The following is a 23671-nucleotide window of genomic DNA, read 5'->3' on the forward strand; positions in this document are numbered from 1 at the left end:
TGTCGGGCCCTCCGACTCACTTTCTTTGTATGCGGACGACTTCTGCATTTCGTACTGCTGCTCCAGTACTGTTGTTGCTGAGCGGCACCTCCAGGGAGCCATACACAAGGCGCATTCATGGGCTTCTAGACCACAGCTTCCAGTTTTCAGCTGCAAAGTCGTGTGTCGTGCCCTTCTGTTGGTGTCGTACTGTTCATCTGGAACCTGCACTTTACCTTAATAACGATCCACTCACGGAGACGTATCAATTCCTGGGACTGGTTTTAGACGCTTGATTGACTTGGCTCCCTCATCTTCGTCAGCTTAAGCAGAAGTGCTGGCAGCACCTCAGTGCCCTCCGTTGCCTGAGCAACACCAATTGGGGTGCAGTTCAATCTCGAACAGACTATGGGATTGTAGTTTATGGTTCAGCAGCACCTTCAGCATTGCATTTACTCGGCTTGTGCACCACTGTGGGGTTCTTTTAGCGACAGGAGCTTTTAGGACGAATCCGATGACCAGCGTAATGGTGGAGGCTGGTGTCCTGCCACTGCAGATCAGACATGCGCAACTGCTCGTCAGTTACATAGCACACATTCATAGTTCCCTTGAGCATCCAAATTATCTCTTCTTTTCCTGCCCGCGGCAGTCCTCCTCCTGCATCGGCGGCCCAGATCGGGACTAACAATTGCGGTTCACATGTGGTCCCTTCTCTCCGACCTGGAATCCTTCCCTTTACCACCTCTACTTGCAGTCCGTTCACGTACGCATCCATGGTGTACGCCTCGGCCGCAACTTCGTCTGGACCTTTTGCATGGACTTAAGGACTCCGTTGACCCCGCCGCTCTCCGCTGTCACTTTCTCTCGATTCTTGACGTGTTTCGGAGTTTCTGAGGTGGTTTACACAGACGGCTCAATGGCTGATGGTCACGTAGGCTTCACATATGTTCATGGAGGACATATTGAGCAGCACTCCTTGCCATTTGGCTGCAATGTTTTCACTGCAGAGCTGGCGGCCATATCTCGTGCTCTTGAGTACATCCGCTCATGCCCTGGTGAGTCATTTCTCCTGTGTACTGACTCATTGAGCGGCCTACAAGCTATCGACCATTGCTACTCTCGCCACCCACTGGTAGCGTTGGTAGCGTCCATTCAGGAGTCCATCTATGCCCTGGAACAGTGCCGCTGTTCCATTGGTGTTTGTGTGGACCCCAAGACACATTGGAATCCTCAGCAACGAACTTGCAGACAGGCTGGCCGAACAGGCTACGTAGAAACTGCTTCTGGAGATAGGCATCTCTGAAGCTGACCTGCGTTCTGTCTTACACCACAGGGTTTTCTGGCCTTGGGAGACAGAATTGCATAACAGCATGCACAACAAATTGTGTGTCATTAAGGAGACTATGAATGTGTCGAAGTCGTCCATGCAGGCATCTCGCAGGGAATCAGTTGTCCTCTGCCGGCTCCGCATTGGTCATATGTGGCTAACGCATGGTTACCTACTCCGTCACGAGGAACCACCTCAGTGTCGCTGTGGCTCCCAAATGACAGTCGTCCACTTCTTGCTGGACTGCCCACTTTTAGCCGCTCTGCGGCAGACTTTTAACTTTCCCAGCACCCTGCCTTCAGTGTTGGGTGACAATGCCTCCACAGCAGCTTTAGTTTTACGTGTTATCTGTGAGAGTGGGTTTTATACTTCTATCTAGGTTGTAGTGCATGTCCTTTGTCCCCCTGTGTCCTCCACCCTAGTGCTTTTAGGCTGGAGGTTGTAATGTGTTGCAGAGTGGCTGGCTTTCCTTTTTATTCTTGTGGTTGGTCAGCCACTGTAATCTTCTCTCATGGTTTTACTCTCTTCTGTTTCTAGCATCTCTGTTGTCTTCTTGTCCTCTTTTGTTCCTTTTAGTGTTCGTTGCCTTCCCTTCGTTCTTGTGGTGGCTTTTCCTTTCTTTCCGTTTTGTGTTAAATGTTTCGTCCATTTAATTCTCACACTTGTGATGTTGTTTTATTAGAAACAAGGGACCGATGACCTCGTAGTTTGGTCCCTTCTCCTGCCTTTAAACCAACCAACCAACCACATAAAACAAATAGTAGGAAAAGGAGATGCTAGAGTGAGATTCATAGGAAGAATCTTGATGAAATGTAATTCATCCATTAAAGAAGGGGCTTAAAAGCCACTTTTTCGAACGATTCTTGAGTGTTGTTCATCAATTTGGGGCCCTTAACAGGTAGGACAGATAGATGAGATGGAGAAGATGAACAAAGAGTGGTCTGTTTCATCGTGGGAGCATTTGGTCCATGTGAAAGTGTTACGGAGATGATAAAAAAACTCAATCAGCAGATGCTACAAGAGAGGTGCTGTATAGTGTGGAGAGCTTTACTAATGAAATTCCAAGAGAGTAGTTTCCAGGAAGAGTGGACAGCATATTACTTCCTTGTACATACGTCTTGCGAAAGGACCACAATGAGAAAATTTGAGGAAATTAGAGCTAATACATAGGCTCACCGACAATCATTCTACCTATGCACCATTTGCAAGTGAAATGGGAAAGAGGGATCAGTTAGTGGTACCAGAAGTATCTTTTGCCACACAGTCAGCTTACGGAGTAATGACATGGCCGTAGAATACCTATAAACTTAGATTCACTAAGTTCTGTTTTGGTGAGCTCAAGTATTTTAAAGTTGTATTGCAATTGTAACTGTACTTGTGAATTTGTCTTATTGGAAATGGAATGGATATGTTTAGCACAGATTCATATTCTTCAAAATTTCAAATTTGCCTCTTAAATTTTGGTAGTTTGAAAATTTTGCTTCAGAACTCTACATTTACTATTGATTACTATGGGAAAATAGTCATTACATTATTTTCCAGTGACTGTATTTCCTTCTGTTGCAGGTTCATGCAATTCCCAGAGTTACTGCTTCAGTACATTCTTCTGGTGTTTTGTGTGTTGGCGTTGACAAGAACTTAATTGTCTTCGCTAGTAGTGATTCATCATTAGACTGCTGCTTAAATATTGAATTTTCTTCTATAGTAGACTGCTTTGCATTGTCACAGGATGGAACACTCCTGTTTGCCTGCGTTAAGGATGAAGGTGTGGAATGTTATTCTATTGCCGAGAAGAAAGGTATTTTCAAGAGGTAAGTTTTATAAATTTTGAGGGGAAAAATAACAGTTAATATGAAGCTACATTAGAATTTGAATGTATGACTGCAAATCAGAATATTTTGGCACTGTCTTGATTTATACTGTAGTCTACTCATGTCAGATTTGCTCAGTTGTTTATTTGGTGAGGTTTGTTGCTGTTAAATTATTTAAATTATTCTTCTGATTGTACTTGTATTTCATGCGTCAGTGTGTTACTGTCCTAGGCTGTATTGTTGCCCATGACAGTAGCTGTGTTGTGTATGCATGCATTTGTTAGTTATCTGAAAAAATTTGAACACGTTTAATCTTGTGTATGTGCCTGTCGACTGTTTAACACCTCGTCTGTGATGTGAGAGATTGCCTTTACTTGTATTGTTATTTTTCATAATAGTACATCTTGATGCATTTAACTTCCAATATCTTATTTATAATTTAGTACATATTTTTCTTGGTACAAGAAGTTCTCATACTGCCCTGTTAACACTTTGGAGACGGCACCCAAGTATAAGTCGGGCTGTGATTGTCTTGATGTGTGAACCCTCTGTCACTCAAAACCGGGACTCATTTTGCATGAGAACAATGTATGAATGTCTCTTGACATGCCCCTTGACTGGTTCTGCCTTCTGTTGTCAATTTCTAGGATTATTTTGAAAGAAACATTTATTAACAGAATCTTCCATCGGTTCTTGGTAGAACAATATTATAATAAATGAAAAGCACCAGTTTGCTTTTGTTCTACTGCATTACTTTTATTATGTTAACCGGTTGTCGGCTTACAAGGCCATCTTCAGACATTTACTGAGCATTGTTACCAAAGAAGTTCCAATGTTGTTTGCAAACATTGTAAGAGAACTAATACATCTAGACTGAAGCAGGAGCATACAGTAAGTAACATCTATGACACTGTGGTGGTAATGCAATGAAAAAGTAAAAAATTGAACAGTAAATAAATAACAATGGAGTAGGTAGGAAACCCTTTAACACACAATAGGAACAGTATGCCTACACAAGTTTCTATTAATAATCAAAACTAGTAAAATTAAATAAGTACTAGACAAGGCTACAGCAGGAGGTATGAAACATGGAGAGTGATACACAAACCAATTAAAAGAAGAAACAATTATCAGTGTAACTACAGAATACATAAGGAACTTAAGTAATATCAATAAGATAAGCAGAAATAAATATATGCAGGAAAATGGAGGCATTTGAGGGAACATACAGTAAATGTAATCTTTGAGAGTGTGGTGGTACTGCATTTTAACATTAACATTATATTCAATACAGTGGCTATGTAACAGTTTGCATTAAATAAATGAACAAAGTAAAATACGAAAAATATTTGATGAGACAACTACAAGAGATGTTAAACATGGACAGTAATACAAGTACCATTTAAAAAAACCTTGACTATTGAAACTTCTGTCTACATGGATTACAAAGACAACTTCGATAAAACAAAAGAACTCCATGAATGAACGCAGGAAAATGGGAATATGTAGGAACAGATAGCGTGGGAAGTAATGAACAACAGAGATGATTATATGAAGTTTAGGATAGGGGAAGTGTTGAGTTGTGTCTGGTCATTTAGGATTAGATCTGGACTATGAGCAAGATGTTTGTTAATTTCCAGGGCTTTCAGCAGATTGAGTTTATGGCCTTTGTTTGCTAAGTGAAGTACATGGGGCACTGGCTGGTAGTTGTGATCCTCACCTGCTCAGCAAATGTGGAGTCAGAATTTTGCAACTTTCAGCTGCATTCATGCTCAGTCAGCCTAGTTGCTATGTCTCTGCCTTACTGACCAATGTAAAATTTTTAGTGCAGATATCAAATACTGGTTTTGATATGTAGATGACGTCCTGAGTATGTGGACTGGTACCACGGCAACTCAACAAATTTTTAAAAAACCTAAACAGTCAGCATAAAAATATTCAGTTCACAAATCCAAAACTTCTTAGATCTCACCATTGACATCAGTACATGCACACATTATTTCAAAATTTATAGAAAAACTACAACTACAGACACAGTAATACCTTCTTGCTCACAACACCCCATAGCTCACAAACATGCAGCTTTCCACTCAATGGTACACCATCTCATATCTGTCCCCATGTCCAGAGATTATTTTAAAGCAGAGTTAGCTACAATAAAATTTATTACCTCACCCAGTGGCACCAGCCCGGTTTTTATAGACCACATCTTGCACAGGAAACAAAAACAGAAAATTATACTCCTCCTCTATGCCCCACCTGCCTCCCCATCCACTGTCTGCAAGAAATGGTGTACACTACCACTTCTAGGTGTGGTATCACAGGTTATAGCCAAAGCACTGAAAGCCTGCAAGTATAGACTTTCCTACTATGTTAAGAACACAACAGCCAAGTGTGTTTCTAATAGCAAAGATAAGATCCAGTTATTAGCCACCAGTGGGGTATACAAAATCACCTGTTATGTTTGTGAAAAATTTTACATCGGTCAGTCAAGCAGACATAGCAACTAGGCTGGCTGAACATGAATGCAGCTGGAGGTTGCAGAATTCTGACTCCGCATTTGCTGAGCATGTACTGAGTGAGGATCACAACTACCAGCCAGTGTCCCATGTACTTCACTTACCAAACAAAGGCCAAAAACTCAACCTGCTGAAAGCCCTGGAAATTAACAAACATCTTGCTCACAGTCCAGATCTAATCCTAAATTACCAGACATAACTCAACACTTCCCCTCTCCTAAACTTCATATAATCATCTGTTGTTCATTACTTCCCACACTGTCTGTTCCTACATACTCCCATTTTCTTGTATTCATGGAGTTCTTTTGTTTTATCGAAGTTGTCTTTGTATTCCATGTAGACAGAAGTTTATTAAAACTTCTTTTAACTGGTGCTTGTGTTACTGTCCATGTTTAACACCTCTTGTAGTTGTCTCATCAAATATTTTTCGTATTTTACTTTGTTCATTTATTTAATGCAAACTGTTACATACCCACTGTTTTGAATGTAATGTTAATGTTAAAATGCAGTACCACCACACTTTCAAAACCGAGCGAGGTGGCGCAGTGGTTAGCACACCACACTGGACTCGCATTCAGGAGGACGACGGTTCAATCCCGTCTCCGGCCATCCTGATTTAGGTTTTCCGTGATTTCCCTAAATTGTTTCAGGCAAATGCCGGGATGGTTCCTTTGAAAGGGCACGGCCGATTTCCTTCCCAATCATTCCCTAACCCGAGCTTGCGCTCCATCTCTAATGACCTCGTTGTCGACGGGACGTTAAACACTAACCACCACCACACTTTCAAAGATTACATTTACTGTATGTTCCCTCAAACGCCTCCATTTTCCTGCATATGTTTATTTCTGTTTATCTTATTCATGTTGTTTAAGTTCTTTATGTATTCTGTAGTTACATTGATAATGTTACTTCTTTTAATTGGTTTGTGTATCACTCCCCATGTTTCATACCTCCTGATGTAGCCTTGTCTAGTACTAATTTTATTTTATTAGTTTTGTTTATTAATAGAAACTGCTATGTAGGCATGCTGTTCCTATTTTGTGTTAAAGGTTTTCCTATCTACTCCATTGTTATTTATTTACTGTTCAATTTTCTTCTTTTTCATTGCATTACCACCACGCTGTCAAAAGGTGCATACTTACTGTATGCTCCTGCTTCAGTCTAGGCGTATTCCTTATTTTCCAATGTTGTTTGCAAACATTGTAACTTCTTTGGTGACAATGCTCAGTAAATGTCTGAAGATGGCCTTGTAAGCCGAAAGCCAGTTAACGCAATAAAAGTAATATTGTAGAACAAAAGTGAACGGGTGCTTTTCATTTATTAGAAACATTTGTGAATGTAACAGCTGCTGTCGTGAATAGCTGAGCCAATATGATTGCATTGATGCAGTTTCGTGTATGTACTCATTAGGTTTTGCAGTTAGCTGTAATTCTGCTACATCATCACATTTGTTGAGTGAGCAAGAAGTTTTGGAACTCAAGGGCAAGAAGTTACTCAATAACTCACCTCACATGTTTTTCTTGGCAGGATAATTATACTTTCTGTAATCATTATTTTAAAATTAATCTAGCAGAGAGCTAAGGTAAATATGAAAAATAAATCTTGAAACTTGGCCCTTTTTTGGCAAGTATTACTCTTAAAGATACATCAATCACATACGCACCAATAACACTAAATAATGGAATAAATGGCTGGTTTCCTAGGCCCAATATTCCTCTGAGTGGCCGCTTTCCAAAGTGTTAACATAGACCTTATAAAATTCATGCACAGCTCATGGTTAATATCTACTGAGGACCAATTTTAGATGTTGCAGTACCCAGACATAAGTTGTTTTGATGTATGTAGTGTGCTGGGAAAGAGCTTTTGTTTTTCCACCATGCAAATTAATTTTGCAGTTTTACAAATTTTGTTCAGTTTATTTTCATACATTTCAGTGTTGTGCAGACTGCCCATTTATTGTAGTCCAAATGATTTTCTTCTTTTCTACACATCATTGAATACAAACAAACTAAAAATATTTGTAAGGTAACTCTTGTAATTTGTATAGAATAGTTTACTTTCTTTTAATTCACAAGTTTAAAATATATATAATTTGTATTCAATTTGCAGATGCTTAAAGGCTGAAGGTGAAGCAGGAATCTCTTTCGTTAATGTATCTGTGATTGAGAGAGATGATGAGTGTGAGGTCCTTATTGCTGGAAGTACTGGTTATATGTTCAGGTTTAGTATTATTTGTGTTTAGTGCTATATCTGGGTAGAAATGTGCTTTGAATGTAATTGTAATGAGGACTTTACTTTGCAGGTTGGTACTGAGAAACTTAACCAACCATGTAGAAGCACAAAACCTAAATGATGATATTGACTTACTATATGAAAAGTTACTGGAACCTGCGAAAGTGAGTAAAACAACCTTCTCTGCATTCAAAGGTGGAGAAATAAATCGTACTTTATCTGCAGCAGCTAGTTTTTAGCACCCACTGAACTAGTTTTATGTCAACTGTAAATACCTTCATATTTATATAGAGATAATAATTATTTAATGGCAGTGATTATTGCCACAGTCCAATGACCTGTTCGAAACAACATGAATGGAGTTATTTATAATGAAGTACTGCCTTAAAAAAGTTTATTCAGAAATGTAAAATTTTTGTTCTTCACAAAGCAGAAAAACATAATAATCCTTGCCTACGATACCAGTGAGCCATGTTAGGAATTGGTCAGCTCGTACAAATACATGACAGTAACAAATTATAGCGAAATGAAATAGAATGATCACATATGCTTAATCGTAAGTAAAGCATGTGGCAAACTACGTTAGATTACTAGGGAAATACAACCAGTCTACAAAGGAGACTGTTTACAAAACACCTATGTGACTCATTCTAGAATATTGGTTGTGTGTGTGTGTGTGTGGAGGGGGGGGGGGGGGGAGCTGTATTAAATAGGACTACCAGGGAGAAGGACAACACAATTGGCCACAGCTTTGTTTGGCCCATGAGAGAGCATCAGTGAGATGCTAAAAGAACTGAATATGGAAGCTCTTGAAGATAAACGTAAACTATCGTGTAAAAACCTACTTTGTAAGTTAGCTTTTCAAATTGTAAGTGATGAATCTAGGAATATACTAAAAACCGCTACACAGGGACTGTGAAGACAAAATTAGCCTAATTCCAGTGCACACAGAGCTATTTAATCAATCTTTCTTTCAGTGCTCCATAAGGGAATGGAATAGGAAAAAGCGCTGATAACTGGTACAGTGAGAAGTAGTGCTTACCGTACTCTTTAAGTGGTTTGCAGTGTATAGGTGTAGATGTAGATCCCTTAGAATGGTCCTGGGTTTGTAAAAGGCAATGTAACATTACGGGAAGACATAGCATTAGTGTTTCACTTCCTTATGTAGACACCTAGGACAAATTTATGAATGCAGATCCAGAGTTACTGTCTTAAAGAAGCGAGACCTTTGCTGTAACTATTTTATGTATGTGTGTGTCTATATAAATATATCTAAAAACAAAGATGATGAGACTTACCAAACAAAAGCGCTGGCAGGTCGATAGACACACAAACAAACACAAACATACACACAAAATTCTAGCTTTCGCAACAAACGGTTGCTTCATCAGGAAAGAGGAAAGGAGAGGGAAAGACGAAAGTATGTGGGTTTTAAGGGAGAGGGTGAGTCCAGGTCACAGAGGCTTTAATCAACTAGTGTTTCTGCAACCTGATTGAAACACTGTCTGTGCTTTTTTTCCCTATGTTGTGCTTAACAATGAATTGTTCCCTATTACCAGACTAACTATTCTTGGAGTCTTTGATCCTGTAATTCTGGTAAGACATTGCCTAGAAGCTTGTGTGTTTTACAATCCTTCCAGTCCATTTGATATTGTGTGTTCACGTTGTTGCACATACTCTAGTGTAACTTTCTTCTGACTCTTTCATGATTCTTGCTGGCTTTTGTACTGTTCATATTCATATCCATATTCTGTTTGAATTCAGAACATAAATGATCAAGAAGTCCTCCTTAATGCTTTTTCACCTATGGCATTTGATTTTTAAATAAACAGACTGAGAATTATTACTTACTTTCTTTAAATACAATCTTTCCTAATATTGTAGCGTCATTTATTTTCTAACACTCTTGGGACTGTGAATGCTATAACAGTGTATGCAGTACCTGAATGTGTGCTGTGGTACCTGGTCGCCGGTGCGCTGTACTTCGAATAGTCTGCAAACAGCATCTGCCGGATCGGCCAACAGGCTCACCTGTAGTGTCCTTATCGTATTCTTCTCGGAGCCTCAGTGTTTATTGTTCATTTGTATGTGGATGAATTAACTTTGATTAATTGTGGCTACACTGTTGTTTGTGTCTTGCATTACAACATAATTGGCAATGAGTGTGGTGTTCACTTCCCTGTGCTCAGCCTACTTGATTGTGCTATCACAAGCTTGTCAGCCACATTGACTATGCAGACTTTCACATTTTTGGTGTACTCGCTGCGTGTTCCCCCTTACTGCGATGCGGCCAAAGACTAGGAGGCTTAAGAGAAGTTGCTTTGCCAACACTTTCTTGCTTTTGGTGTCACTGATGCGACCGTATGTAAGGCATTGTTCCTTTTGTGGATTTCTCCTCGGATCTGCTAGTTGTTGTGTCAGTTAGTTGCGCTCCAGGAAAATATATGGCTTTAGTTTGACAAAATGTGTAAATTCTGACACATCATCACCATACACACGTGTGTCATTGTGGTGCATGTAGAGTTCTATCATTGTCAGAAACTCGCATTCGGGAGGATGACGGTTCAATCCCGTCTCCGACCATCCTGATTTAGGTTTTCCGTGATTTCCCTAAATCGCTTCAGGCAAATGCCGGGATAGTTCCTTTGAAAGGGCACGGCCGATTTCCTTCCCCATCCTTCCCTCACCCGAGCTTGCGCTCTGTCTCTAATGACCTCTTTGTTGACGGGACGTTAAACACTAATCTCCTCCTCCTTTGTCAGAAACAGCCCCATCAGTCCTACTGGGTTTGGGTGGCCGAACTCCATGGCCTCACTCACAAATGGCAATTCATTACCAATGATCACCATGATTCCTATGTTTATTGTATGGTCTGTATCACCACCATTTGGTTGGCCTGTGATGAGGAAGTGTGCCAACATGCATTGCAATGCGAGAATCCATCTTTGACAGAAGTGATGAATATTGCTGAATGTTTTGAGGTATCTTGTGCCGCGGGTGATCAGATTGAGGCTTGGTGTGACATTGCACTGGACAGCACCATGCCCAACAGCAACAACTACAACAACAACAACAACAGAGCTCCTCCATCCTGCTTTGCCCATACTGTTTCATGCAACATGACAGGACTGTGTGCTCTAAGTGCTGGGTGACTTGCCACAACTGTAGAAAAAATGGACATAGAGCTTGTGTGTGTTGTTCCCAGCCCCCTGCTGTGGACATGGATGTTAATCATCTCACCAGTGCTTTAGACTGTTAACAAACTGTTTATTGAAGTGCTAATGATGAACAAAGTGCTCAGACTTAAAGTGGGCACAGGTGCAGCCATGAGTTTATTGAACTCACAAACTTAGGTCGATCTTGGATCCTTAGCATTCTCTCTGGTGACTCAATGTTTGCCAAGATACAACAAGCAGCATGTTCCAATTTTGAGGCAATTTATGGCTCCCACTGCATCTAAATCTGTGACTCATTCCTTAACTTTCTTGCTAGTGGATGATGATGGCACTGACAGTTTGTTTGGTCTGGATGCTTTCTGTGCTTTTGCTCTTTCAATTTTGGGTACCTTGTTTCAGACCAGGTCCCTTACTAGCAGTTATATTTTGTGTGTTCAGAATTCCTGACTCTTCTTGTCCATAAAAATATACACAATTACACACGTATCACTAAAAGTTATACAGAATTGTCAGCTGTTTGCAATATGGAAATTGTGTTTACATTTATTGAGAGGAGTTAACAATGACCTGACCATGTCATTGACGCTGAATGAGAGTTAGTAGTGCTAATACTAAAATCTACTAACATTGCAAGAATTTCTCTCATCCCTCTCCCCTCCACAAGTCCCTGGGGCATTCTCATTCAGGACTGGTGCAGCATGGGACTAGATGTTACATTTCTACAACAGTTTATTGCTTTCTATCTTTCTTAGAAGTACAATTTTAACGAGTTACCTGTAGGCCATTTGGTTTCGTGGTGCTGTTCCTGCTGTTAGAATATCTGGTAGCCTACACAATTGTAAAAGTGCCGCAGAAACCAATTTGTTTCATCAAACTATTTATGGTTTCTTAGGCATAGTTCATTAATGGAAAAAATTGCTTACAAACCAAATTTTTTGTCATGGGTGGTGAAGAAATTGAAGAGTCATATTTTTTACTGAAGTGAAGATTGTTTCAATAACTCTTCAACTTATTTGTGATTTTGGAACAAGATTGAGTCGTTGTCCCCATGGATTAAATAAATTAAATATAAAAGTAAAAAATATGCCTGAATTTGAGAGCCATGTCACTGTATCAGAAAGTGGTTGTTGTTCAGTCAGTTGATAGTGGTCTTACAGTATGAAGACTCAACCATCAGTGACTGGTGGAGTAAACACTTGCTGTTTCTTGTGCTTGGTAAGTTTGTGATCAGTGTTATCTGTGCTGCATTTAAGTAGGTGCTCCCTCAAAAGTGTTTATAGGGAACACAGCTGTTCTAAATGTCAGGCTACTGGAAATCAGTGACCCTATGTCTTGTGGAGAATGGTATCATTACTGTTTATGTGATTTTTGTTGTGGTCTAAAGTCCAAAGACAGATTGATGAAGTTCTCCATGTTGATATATTCTATACTAACCTCTTCCTCTCTGCGTAACTACATAACTATATGTACATTTCAACCTGCTCGGACAACCTGTAGACAAGCCTGGGTCTGTCTCTAATTTTTACCCTCCATACTTGCTCCATTACCAAATTGACAAACCCTTGATGCCTCAGGATGTATCCTGCCAACTGATCTCTTCTTTTAGTCACAGTGTGCCATGACATTTCTTTTCCCTCACAGCTCAGTTTTGTACCTCCTGATTAGCTATCTGATCTACTTATGTAGTCTTCAGCTTTATCCTGTAGCAACACATTTCAAAAGCTTCTGTTTTTTTTTGTGTCTGAAGTGATTGTGATTGTTGTTAGTATTAGACTGATACCGGCAAAGTGAGTTGTGTCTAAACTACCTCAGATTATTAATGTTCAGACAGTTAATGCAAGACCAAAATAAAGGTCTACAGACTTCGCAATGGTTAATGTATCAGGGATTGTTAGTTCAAAGATATTTCAACTTTGTTCCAAGGTGCACCACAATACTCCTGCATACTTTTTCTCCCTCCAGAATGTTTGGAAAACATTGGTAGAACAAATGTTGGGCAGTAGTTTGTGACATATGGCGTCAATTGTATGGTAAAGATGTTCAGCAGCAGCAACACCACGTTTCATCCTGTATTGAATTGCTTCTTCGTGATAAGTTATGTTATGAATGTGAGACTATTCTTATTCCATTACTGCAGGGATTAAAAAGTTTGCTAGAAGTAATGGCTACACCAGAAATTTTATTGCACAAGACATTTTCAGTTTACTTGTTGCTTGTAATCTGGATAAAATCGGAGTCTTTTGATGAAATATTCTATGGTATTTTACGTGAATTACTGAGTGTTGTGGCTGCTGGTCCATCACAATATTAGCATTATAGCCCATAGACAGCTTAAGACTGATCAGCGTATGTCTTCATTAGATTATGCTACCAGATGTTATGTCCATATCTGAACTGGTGGTTTCACCACTCATAGGCAGGTCAATTGCAGACCTTTTTTCATTCAAGCAGTTCATCATTTGATGCCCCCAACCCTCCCCTGTTTTCCTTTGTACACTTTCAACTGTGTCAGTTTTCACTATTAATTGTGATATGCACTAAATACAAAACTTGTACTTGGGTGCCTCTGGTATCCCAAGTGACGGCTTGTGTCATAGGAATGTAAGCAATGGAGCACATTTCTTGCTGACTTCTCAGCAGTTAAAATCTTAATGTGTGGAAGCAACCTCTTGATACTGAAAAGACAGAGAAATGCTTTAAATTATTTGCTCCTATGAGGGTGCTGGCTGTATCAGTGCATATATGGACACAATCTCTGGCAGCATGATTTAATGGTGAAATATGCCTGTCGGTCTGCGGAGCCATAAGTAGAGGTCCACACAGATACGGAAAATGCTATCCGCATCTGCAAGACTCTTATCTGCTTCTGCAAGTGCCAATCCAAATCTGTAGATATTTTAAAATAGCCACGACAAAAAATTGCATCAATCTTGTTAGCAAAGTCATTTTAACTTTCGAAGTTGTATGTGGAAATGGATTTCTCGAGAATGCTCAGGTCTTTTTTGATGTGAGGGTCAGGGCGTATACGACCCGGGAAATCCGGGATACACCCGGGAATTTTTTCATCCGGGAGAAAACCGGAAAGAACCCGGGAATTTTTCGGAATGCCGGGAATTTTTCATCGTTTTAGCTTATGAACAGTACCTTCTCCCACTTCCCGATACTTGAAGTGTGGCTGTTAGCTGTATCGGCAGTAGCAGAAAGCAGCCAGATGCAAATTAGAAAAATTTTTCTTGCGCACCCTAGCTGCTAGATGTGCACATGCGCAGAGTTCTCTGAATTGTAGTGGGGAGGGGGTTAGTCTCCACCTGACCCCTGTTTGCATTAAGTGATTTCGCTATTTCCTCTTTGTTTACATCTCCTGCGTCAAATGAAAACAAAACGGATTTCTGCAGCTGGGATCTATTGAGTGAATTATAATACATTCACATAATTACGGAGGGCAAAAGTATATTACTAGTTTCAGTTTTCTGATTTTATTTCATTCCCAAATTATTAGCAGTCAAGCATTAATCGCCTAGCAGAACAGTGAAGTTATTTTTGTCAGTCTGCTAAAGAAATTTGGCTTTATTAATCTTTCCGCTGAAGCAATCAATTTATTTGAAACGAAGTGTTTCGTTCCACAGTATTGGCTAGTTCCAACTGTTCGCTGAATTTCAAGTGCACGTTTTCATATTCTGCCATAAAAAAAGAACCAAATATGAGATAGTACAGTAATGGTACTCCAAGAAAATTTACATCCCAAAAACTACTCTGAAAAGCTTAATATCAGATGAGACCTACTTCATTGTGAATCTGGAAAAAACCAATGTGCACTTAAAGCCGAATTATGGATTGTAGTACGGTTTATGAAATTCCGATGCTTTTGGAGTATCCTCTGATGTCCTGTTTCTTATATGGCGTAATGTAAGCCCTCTTAGTGCTTTGTACATACGAACATGCGGACTTCCTACACCTCTGCAGCTGTGAATGCGCAATAATGCCTGTTTTCTGTAGCTCTCTGGCAACTGCTAAAAGGAATCTATTTCTAACAGTCTTGGGATAGTATTGCAAACGGTGGTTCGAAAAGCATTACTTTCAAAGTAAATTTCTTTTTACACAAGATGAATTATGTGTGAGAAAGTGGGATGAATTTCTTGAATCACAGAGCGTTTAAAACTGAACACTTTGAGGACCAGTCGCTTACAAGAATTTCGAGCCCAGAAGACCAGACATTTATGTCATTATTTTAAATTTACTGGCACATTTATGTGATGTATCTTAAAGTATAACACATGCAGTATAGATCAATATTACATGTGAAAGCTTAGCTTCTCTTGTAGCTTATTAATCATTGAGACCAGTATTATATGTGAAAGCTTAGCTTTTTTTGTAGCTATACTATGTGTACTAATGTAAACCATTAACTTTTCCTCTTTGTGTGTTTACACTATGTAACAGTGATCTTTCCATTGGCTGACTGCATCACGTGTCCTATGCTCTGGATATCTGCTGTCGCCGGCTGGCGAGATCACGTAGCATGAGATATGATTGGCTTACTAAAGGACATCACAATCTCGATTTCAATGCTCTGGAAACTAACGTGCTGTGTTTGGTGCAATTCGAATTTATATTTTCGTAATATTAAAATATGCAGCAGATATGTTGCTACACATCAATGGTCTTTCCAAACCTTCTCTCCCCCGTTTCTTTTTTTTCCTGGAAGTTCTACGCTAGTGTATAAAACCTTAACCATTCAAAGGAGTGATAAGTTTTACAGTTACAAAGGAATAATGTACAGAAAACCGAATGTCACTTATCACCGATAAAGTGTATTTTCGCCTGGGAAAAAGTATATTTCTTAAATGGGATATCCGGGAATTTTTTTTCCTTGTCCATGTATACACCCTGGAGGGTTTAATAATGTGCAGTGTGTGTCGTGGAGCAGCTCCTCTCAGGAGGGCTTGCTGCAGTGGTTCGGAGTCCTTATGGTGTGGGTGCTAAAAGTGTGAGATCAGTGGTCATATAAGGTGCAGCAGACAGATCACAAGACTTCACTGTGTCCACCCGTTTGGTTGTTTGTAGAAAGTGACAGTGCTCCCATCCACCCATTTGGTTGTTTGTAGAAAGTGACAATGCTCCCAATGAGCCTGCCCATTTGATTGTTCAGAGGGCAACATGCTTCTCGAGATGGAAAAGCCCATTCCAGAGCAATATTAATATTGTGCATGTCAAAGTTTATGTAAGTGCTTAACACATTATCATTGTTTAGTTATAGTAATATTTCACAAATCTAATTTTGAAGTTAAATGTTCTTGTTGTGAATAGTAAAAATGTTAGAATATCTTGAGGGAGGCATTTTAAGTGCTTCAGGAAGATTATTGCACCTTCCAGCACTGTTTTAGAAGTAGTCAATTAAGTTGTCTTGATTTACGTCAAAGAAAATTGCTAGAGCTCTGAATCTGTGTGTGTTAATTGCTTCAAACATGTCTAGTTTTCTGTCCCATTATGTGTCCACATCTCCTTTCCACAACTTCTGCAGGTGGTTCTGAAGGCCAGATCTTTTAAAAAGGGTTGCGACAGCTGGACAACAATTTATTAATCTCTCTATGTCACTCATTTTATCATTGGTATCTCCTCGAGTCCTGTGGTCCAGCATAGTATTGAGGATGTGTGCTGAACTTGAGTGTCCCGTACATTGATGAAGTGCTGCTACTCGTACAGTGTTTGGACTTCTGTCTGTAACAAACATGACATTTTGCACTCTATTGAATAAATTGAATGGCCATAATGTCTTTATCAGCTCATGTTAAAGATTTTTCTCTACCCTTTCTTTCTTTCTTTTTTTTTTTTTTTTTTTTCCCAGAATCTCTGCACAACATTTGATCCTCAAGTTTTCCTTCTTCACTGTTAATGTGCTGTGTAGTCACTTCCACGTGGTTAATTTTACTGTGGGAATCACAGCATAGATAGACTTTCCGTGCTCCTCCTACATGTCTGAAAACCTTCCTCACCGTCCCAGAAACAGCTTCACGTAGACGATTGTTGGTTTTCTATTAAGTTCTTGAAATGGTGGTTGGATGAGGCGACACTCCCTTACCACTCACTGCACCATGCTTGGCCTTCACATTAATGAGTAGCTGTGCTATTTCGACAAATAGATTTCCATGTGCAGCTTAGAGAAGTAAAATGCCTTTGCTGACGAGACTTAGGCCCCCCCCCCCCCCCCCCCTCCCCCGTCTCCTGCTCCTATTCCTGCTCCCCACACAGCTACCTTCAGATTTGGTGGGACTTCACAAAGCTATGCATCTCTCTTATTTAATAAAAAATAAGTAATTATACTACTTTGTACAGCATCACACACATGTTTTAACGAATGTGAAGTCTCATTTTTGTGTCCAATGTAAGAATACAGTTTCTACATTCAAAACAAACCACTGTATCTTTGATTTTCTCATTGCCATCAAATACGCAAGTGAATTTCTTCAGAATCTAAGATTTTAGTTGGCTTTTTCATGATAATGTGAAATCACCTTGTACACCTTACATGGAAAATATTTCAGTGATGTGAATTTTATTAAAGCACTCTCATTAAAGTTCACTCCGATGCATTTGTTGCGTGGTCACTCTCACTACAAAGTCATAATGGAAGAAAGCAGAAACTTAACAACTCGCACACCTCTGGTAGCCAGTGGTCAGGATTGTCATCCGTAATGTGCTTCGTAGACTACATGAAAGATAAGATCATGGCAATACATAGTCGCTAGGTGCAGGTCTCTTGTGTGGAGTTAATGTGGTCATAGCCAGAAGGTAACCATGGAAACAGACTTCTGCTTTACCTGTCCACACAAACTTCAAGTTTTCAGCAAACATTGCATAGACGTGTGGTTGTGATTCATGCCATGTCATGTCATTGCATAACAGGAGGTAATACAATTTCATGAAAAGGATATGATAAGATTGATATTGCCCTTGAATTTTTAATGACAAAGCAAATAGTACTGCAGATAACCCACAGGTATCTGCAATAGCACACATTTTTATCTGCAAGGCAACAATTACTGTGGATATATCAGCAGATATCCGCTTCCACACAGACCTCTAGCCATAATAATCTATCGGCTTTCCTTTCTATCCATTTTTACCCTAGCTTGTCTTTGTAACCCCCCCCCCCCTCCCCCATCTTTTGGATTGCATTCAGAATTGTGATAACTTTACTTGGTTCCTGAATTTTTTGTTGTTGCTGTTTCCTCTATTTCTTTTCATTTAAGTAGTTTGTAGAGTGTTTACATTTCTGTACTTGTGTTTTCTTTTGTCGTCCATTGAGCTGTATGTTTATACCACATTGAGACGATTTTAATAATATTTGTTTTAGTGTTGTCCTTTCACTGTTTACAAGATGACTGAATTGATAAGAGGGATGACAAGGGGCAAAGAAAAATATCTCGACTATAATAAAAACCAAAAATGTGCTCATTTTTAAAATTGATTACTGCAATCTGCATTTTATTTTATAAATAGTTGGATAAGTATGGGAATGTAACGCTTTTGGTTTCTCCAATTTTTGATGGTGTTTGTGAATATATTTACAAAAGAAAAGGAAAAAGATACCATTTAAGAAAATTACATCATTGTGTACTGTTTTAAATGTCTGACTGGCATGCCGGAAGATAGATTAGCGACAGTGTAACATACACACAAGAAAAGCAGATGGGTTATTTTGCTGTATCTACTTCCTCTATAATTTCATTTAACCCTGTGACTACTGCGGACTTGTTAGCTCGTCGTCCCTCGCCGTTCCCCTGGCGCACTTGACATGTATACACGCAGCCTTGGGTCTTCCTATGGCGCTAAGGACATGTTTATGTGTCCCGTGCCACTGGCCTTCCCATTGCTAGGAACGAGTTTAGGTGTGCTGAGTCACAGCTACCTGAGCACTATGGACGTGTATACTCTGAGCTGTCTTTTCGCCTTGCTCTTCTAGTAGCTGTTCAGTGGTCTGACTGTGTAATTTGAGAGTGCATATATCTTTGTAGCTGTGTTCGCTCTTTGCAGAATTTGACTTAGATTCCTGTATTTTCGTCAGTAACTTGTTTTCTGCGTGAGAAATGTCACGTCGCCGTGGTTGCACAGATAGAGATCCTGGATATGCTCTCTAAGAGTGACAGTGAGTGTGAATTATCTGGTGTTGCTGGCAGTGATGAGTCTTTAACAGAATCTCGAAGCTGTAGTCCTCAGCCCTTTACATCAGAGGGGAGAGCAAGAGTTACAGTCAGCAGTTCCTCTGAATCCGAGGAATCAGAAAGTGACAGTGAAACGGTTCAGAAAAGAGCACACTTAGGTGACACATTTGACTGGAAAGAAACAGATTTCCAGCTGTTAAACCGTTACTTCGATGACATGAGTTCAGGACACAAATGTCAATTAGACCCAAGCATTCTTTCATTTTTGTGAAATTATGTCTCGGAAACTGTTGCAATTTATTGCAGACGAAACAAATCGTTTTTACGTTTACACCAGAGAAAATACTACAGAATCTCTGAATTCTCGACTGTCAAAGGGGGAAGACACTGGATTTGAGGAAATGTATTATTTTGTTGCTGCTTGCCTTCTAATGGCGCAAGTTAAGAAGTTAAAATTAAGTGAGAGATAAATTTTTGAACATAACAGTTTTCAGTGAAATTATGTCCCAAGACCTTTTTTGTCTGCTTCTGAGGATGTTACACTTTGGTGATAACTCTGCGAGTACTGGAGGTGACAGTCTATTTAAAATTAGGACGATTGTTGACAAAGTTCGTAATGCATTTTGCCCACATCACAAACTTTGTATAGATGAAAGTCTCTTGCTGTTGAAAGGACGATTGTCTTTTAAGTAATTTATTCCAACCAAGCGAAGTAGATTCAGAATAAAGACATTTGTACTGTGCGACTGTCGGAGTGGGTATATTTTAGATTTTGTTATATATACAGGCGAAACAACAGAAATTGGGTTCCACAATTTGGGAAAAAGTGGCGACGTAGTGATTTGGAATAGGGTCATATTCTATATGCCGATAACTGGTACTCAAGCCCAGACCTGTTCCTCTGACTTCACAACCATGGAACAGCCGCATGTGGCACTGTTCGTAAAAACAGGCGCAACATGCCAAAACTGCAGACGGAATTAAAATAAGGAGAAACTCAGTTGAGGTCAACTGACAAGGTCCTTGCTATCAAGTGGTGCGATAAGAGAGAGATGTATATGTTGACCACAAGTCGCACAGCACAAATGGTTGAAACAGAGAAGACTGACAGAAATACTGGCTAAAAATAAAGAAACCACAATGTATTGTAGATTACAATTAGAGTATGGGTGCAGTTGACTGTTGTGACATGTTACTGAGCTCCGTGGGATCAATGCGTAAGACTGTGAAATCCTATAAGAAATATTTTTTTCACATTGTGGATTTGTGCATTCTAAATGCTCATGCTCTCCACCGGTGGGTAACAGGGCAAAAAATGGCACTCGGTGAGTTTCTCCTTTCTCTCGTAAGGGAAATTATAGAAAAATATGCTACAGAACGGAGAAAAGGAAAATAAAGAAACCGCGAAACTTCCAGTATGTGTTGCACCCTGCTTGGGGACTTGTTGTACAAAGAAGCATTACTAATCATTGGGAACTAAATATGAGAGAATTTATTGATGCTTCTGAATGAATTACTAAAAAAAAAAAGGCAAAAATGTAAATCTCTTTTTAATTTCGCCAGCGCCAGTCCAAAGCTCGGATCAAAAAGAAGGATGGGAAATAGATGCAACAGGTGTAAAATTATTCAAACGAAGCCTGACTTCTTCATATGTAGCAGTTTACTGGCAAATGAATGGACTTTGGTGATTGAGATGGCGCAATGTTTGTGCTGTGGTAAATGTAATTACACAGAGTACATTGCGCCAGTATAACAAAACCCATACATTAATCTGCGTATGACACATTTCCTACCCCTATGAACCATGGACCTTGCCGTTGGTGGGGAGGCTTGCGTGCCTCAGCAATACAGATAGCCGTACCGTAGGTGCAGCCACAACGGAGGGGTATCTGTTGAGAGGCCAGACAAATGTGTGGTTCCTGAAGAGGGGCAGTAGCCTTTTCAGTAGTTGCAGGGGCAACAGTATGGATGATTGACTGATCTGGCCTTGCAACACTAACCAAAACAGCCTTGCTGTGCTGGTACTGGAAACTACAGCCGTAATTTTTCCTGAGGGCATGCAGCTTTACTGTATGGTTAAATGATGATGGCGTCCTCTTGGGTAAAATATTCCAGAGGTAAATTAGTCCCCCATTCGGATCTCTGGGCGGGCACTACTCAAGAGGACGTCGTTATCAGGAGAAAGAAAACTGGCGTTCTACGGATTGGAGCGTGGAATGTCAGATCCCTTAATCGGGCAGGTAGGTTAGAAAATTTAAAAAGGGAAATGGATAGGTTGAAGTTAGATATAGTGGGAATTATTGAAGTTCGGTGGCAGGAGGAACAAGACCTTCGGTCAGGTGAATACAGGGTTATAAATACAAAATCAAATAGGGGTAATGCAGGAGTAGGTTTAATAATGAATAAAAAAAATTGGAGTGCGGGTAAGCTACTACAAACAGCATAGTGAACGCATTATTTTGGCCAAGATAGACATGAAGCCCATGCCTACTACAGTAGTACAAGTTTATATGCCAACTAGCTCTGCAGATGATGAAGAAATTGATGAAATGTATGATGAGATAAAAGAAATTATTCAGGTAGTCAAGGGAGATGAAAATTTAATAGTAATGGGTGACTGGAATTCGAGAGTAGGAAAAGGGAGAGAAGGAAACATAGTGGGTGAATATGGATTGGGGGAGAGAAATGAAAGAGGATGCCGTCTGGTAGAATTTTGCACAGAGATTAACTTAATTATAGCTAACACTTGGTTCAAGAATCATAAAAGAAGGTTGTACACGTGGAAGAATCCTGGAGATACTAGAAGGTATCAGATAGATTATATAATGGTAAGACAGAGATTTAGGAACCAGGTTTTAAATTGTAAGACATTTCCAGGGGCAGATGTGGACTCTGACCACAATCTATTGGTTATGAACTGTAGATTAAAACTGAAGAAACTGCAAAAAGGTGGGAATTGAAGGAGATGGGACCTGGATAAACTGACTAAACCAGAGGTTGTACAGAGTTTCAGGGAGAGCATGAGGGAACAATTGACAGGAATGGGGGGAAAGAAATACAGTAGAAGAAGAATGGGTAGCTGTGAGGGATGAAGTAGTGAAGGCAGCAGAGGATCAAGTAGGTAAAAAAACGAGGGCTAGTAGAAATCCTTGGGTAACAGAAGAAATATTGAATTTAATTGATGAAAGGAGAAAATATAAAAATGCAGTAAATGAAGCAGGCAAAAAGGAATACAAACGTCTCAAAAATGAGATCGACAGGAAGTGCAAAATGGCTAAGCAGGGATGGCTAGAGGACAAATGTAAGAACGTAGAGGCTTATCTCACTAGGGGTAAGATCGATACTGCCTACAGGAAAATGAAAGAGACCTTTGGAGAAAAGAGAGCCACTCGTATCAATATCAAGACCTCAGATGGAAACCCAGTTCTAAGCAAAGAAGGGAATGCAGAAAGGTGGAAGGAGTAAATAGAGGGTCTACACAAGGGTGATGTACTTGAGGACAATATTATGGAAATGTAAGAGGATGTAGAAGAAGATGAAATGGGAGATACGATATTGCGTGAAGAGTTTGACAGAGCACTGAAAGACCTAAGTCGAAACAAGGCCCCGGGGGTAGACAACATGCCATTGGAACTACTGACGGCCTTGGGAGAGCCAGTCCTGACAAAACTGTACCATCTGGTGAGCAAGATGTATGAAACAGGCGAATTACCCTCAGACTTCAAGAAGAACATAATAATTCCAATCCCAAAGAAAGCAGGTGTTGACAGATGTGAAAATTACCGAACTATCAGTTTAATAAGTCACAGCTGCAAAATACTAACGCGCATTCTTTACAGACGAATGGAAAAACTGGTAGAAGCTGACGTCGGCAAAGATCAGTTTTGATTCTGCAGAAATATTGGAACACGTGAGGCAGTACTGACCCTACGACTTATCTTAGAAAATAGATTAAGGAAAGGCAAACCTACATTTCTAGCATTTGTAGACTTAGAGAAAGCTTTTGACAATGTTGACTGGAATACTCTGTTTCAAATTCTAAAGTTGGCACGGGTAAAATAGAGGGAGCGAAAGGCTATTTACAATTTGTACAGAAACTAGATGGCAGTTATAGTCGAGGGACGTTAAAGGGAAGCAATGGTTGGGAAAGGAGTGAGACAGGGTTTTAGCCTCTCCCCGATGTTGTTCAATCTGTATATTGAGCAAGCAGTAAAGGAAACAAAAGAAAAATTTGGAGTAGGTATTAAAATCCATGGAGAAGAAATAAAAACTTGAAGGTTCGCCGATGGCAGTTGTAAATCTGTCGGAGACAGAAAAGGACTTGGAAGAGCAGTTGAACGGAATGAACAGTGTCTTGAAAGGAGGATATAAGATGAACATCAACAAAAGCAAAACGAGGCTAATGGAATGTAGTCGAATAAAGTCGGGTGATGCTGAGGGAATTAGATTAGGAAATGAGACACTT

General features: G+C 39.8%; 1 protein-coding gene across 1 annotated transcript in view; it reads left to right on the forward strand.

The window, feature by feature from the left end:
* Window positions 1-23671, forward strand: part of LOC124776022 — a 290423-nt gene that overhangs the window by 35249 nt on the left and 231503 nt on the right. The window contains exons 2-4 of the mRNA XM_047250863.1: window positions 2873-3117; window positions 7746-7856; window positions 7939-8032. Coding sequence (XP_047106819.1) covers window positions 2873-3117; window positions 7746-7856; window positions 7939-8032 — 450 coding nt within the window. The remainder of the gene's footprint in view (window positions 1-2872; window positions 3118-7745; window positions 7857-7938; window positions 8033-23671) is intronic.

The sequence above is a fragment of the Schistocerca piceifrons genome, chromosome 2, assembly GCF_021461385.2.
Source record: "Schistocerca piceifrons isolate TAMUIC-IGC-003096 chromosome 2, iqSchPice1.1, whole genome shotgun sequence".
In the NCBI taxonomy this organism is placed as follows: domain Eukaryota; kingdom Metazoa; phylum Arthropoda; class Insecta; order Orthoptera; family Acrididae; genus Schistocerca; species Schistocerca piceifrons.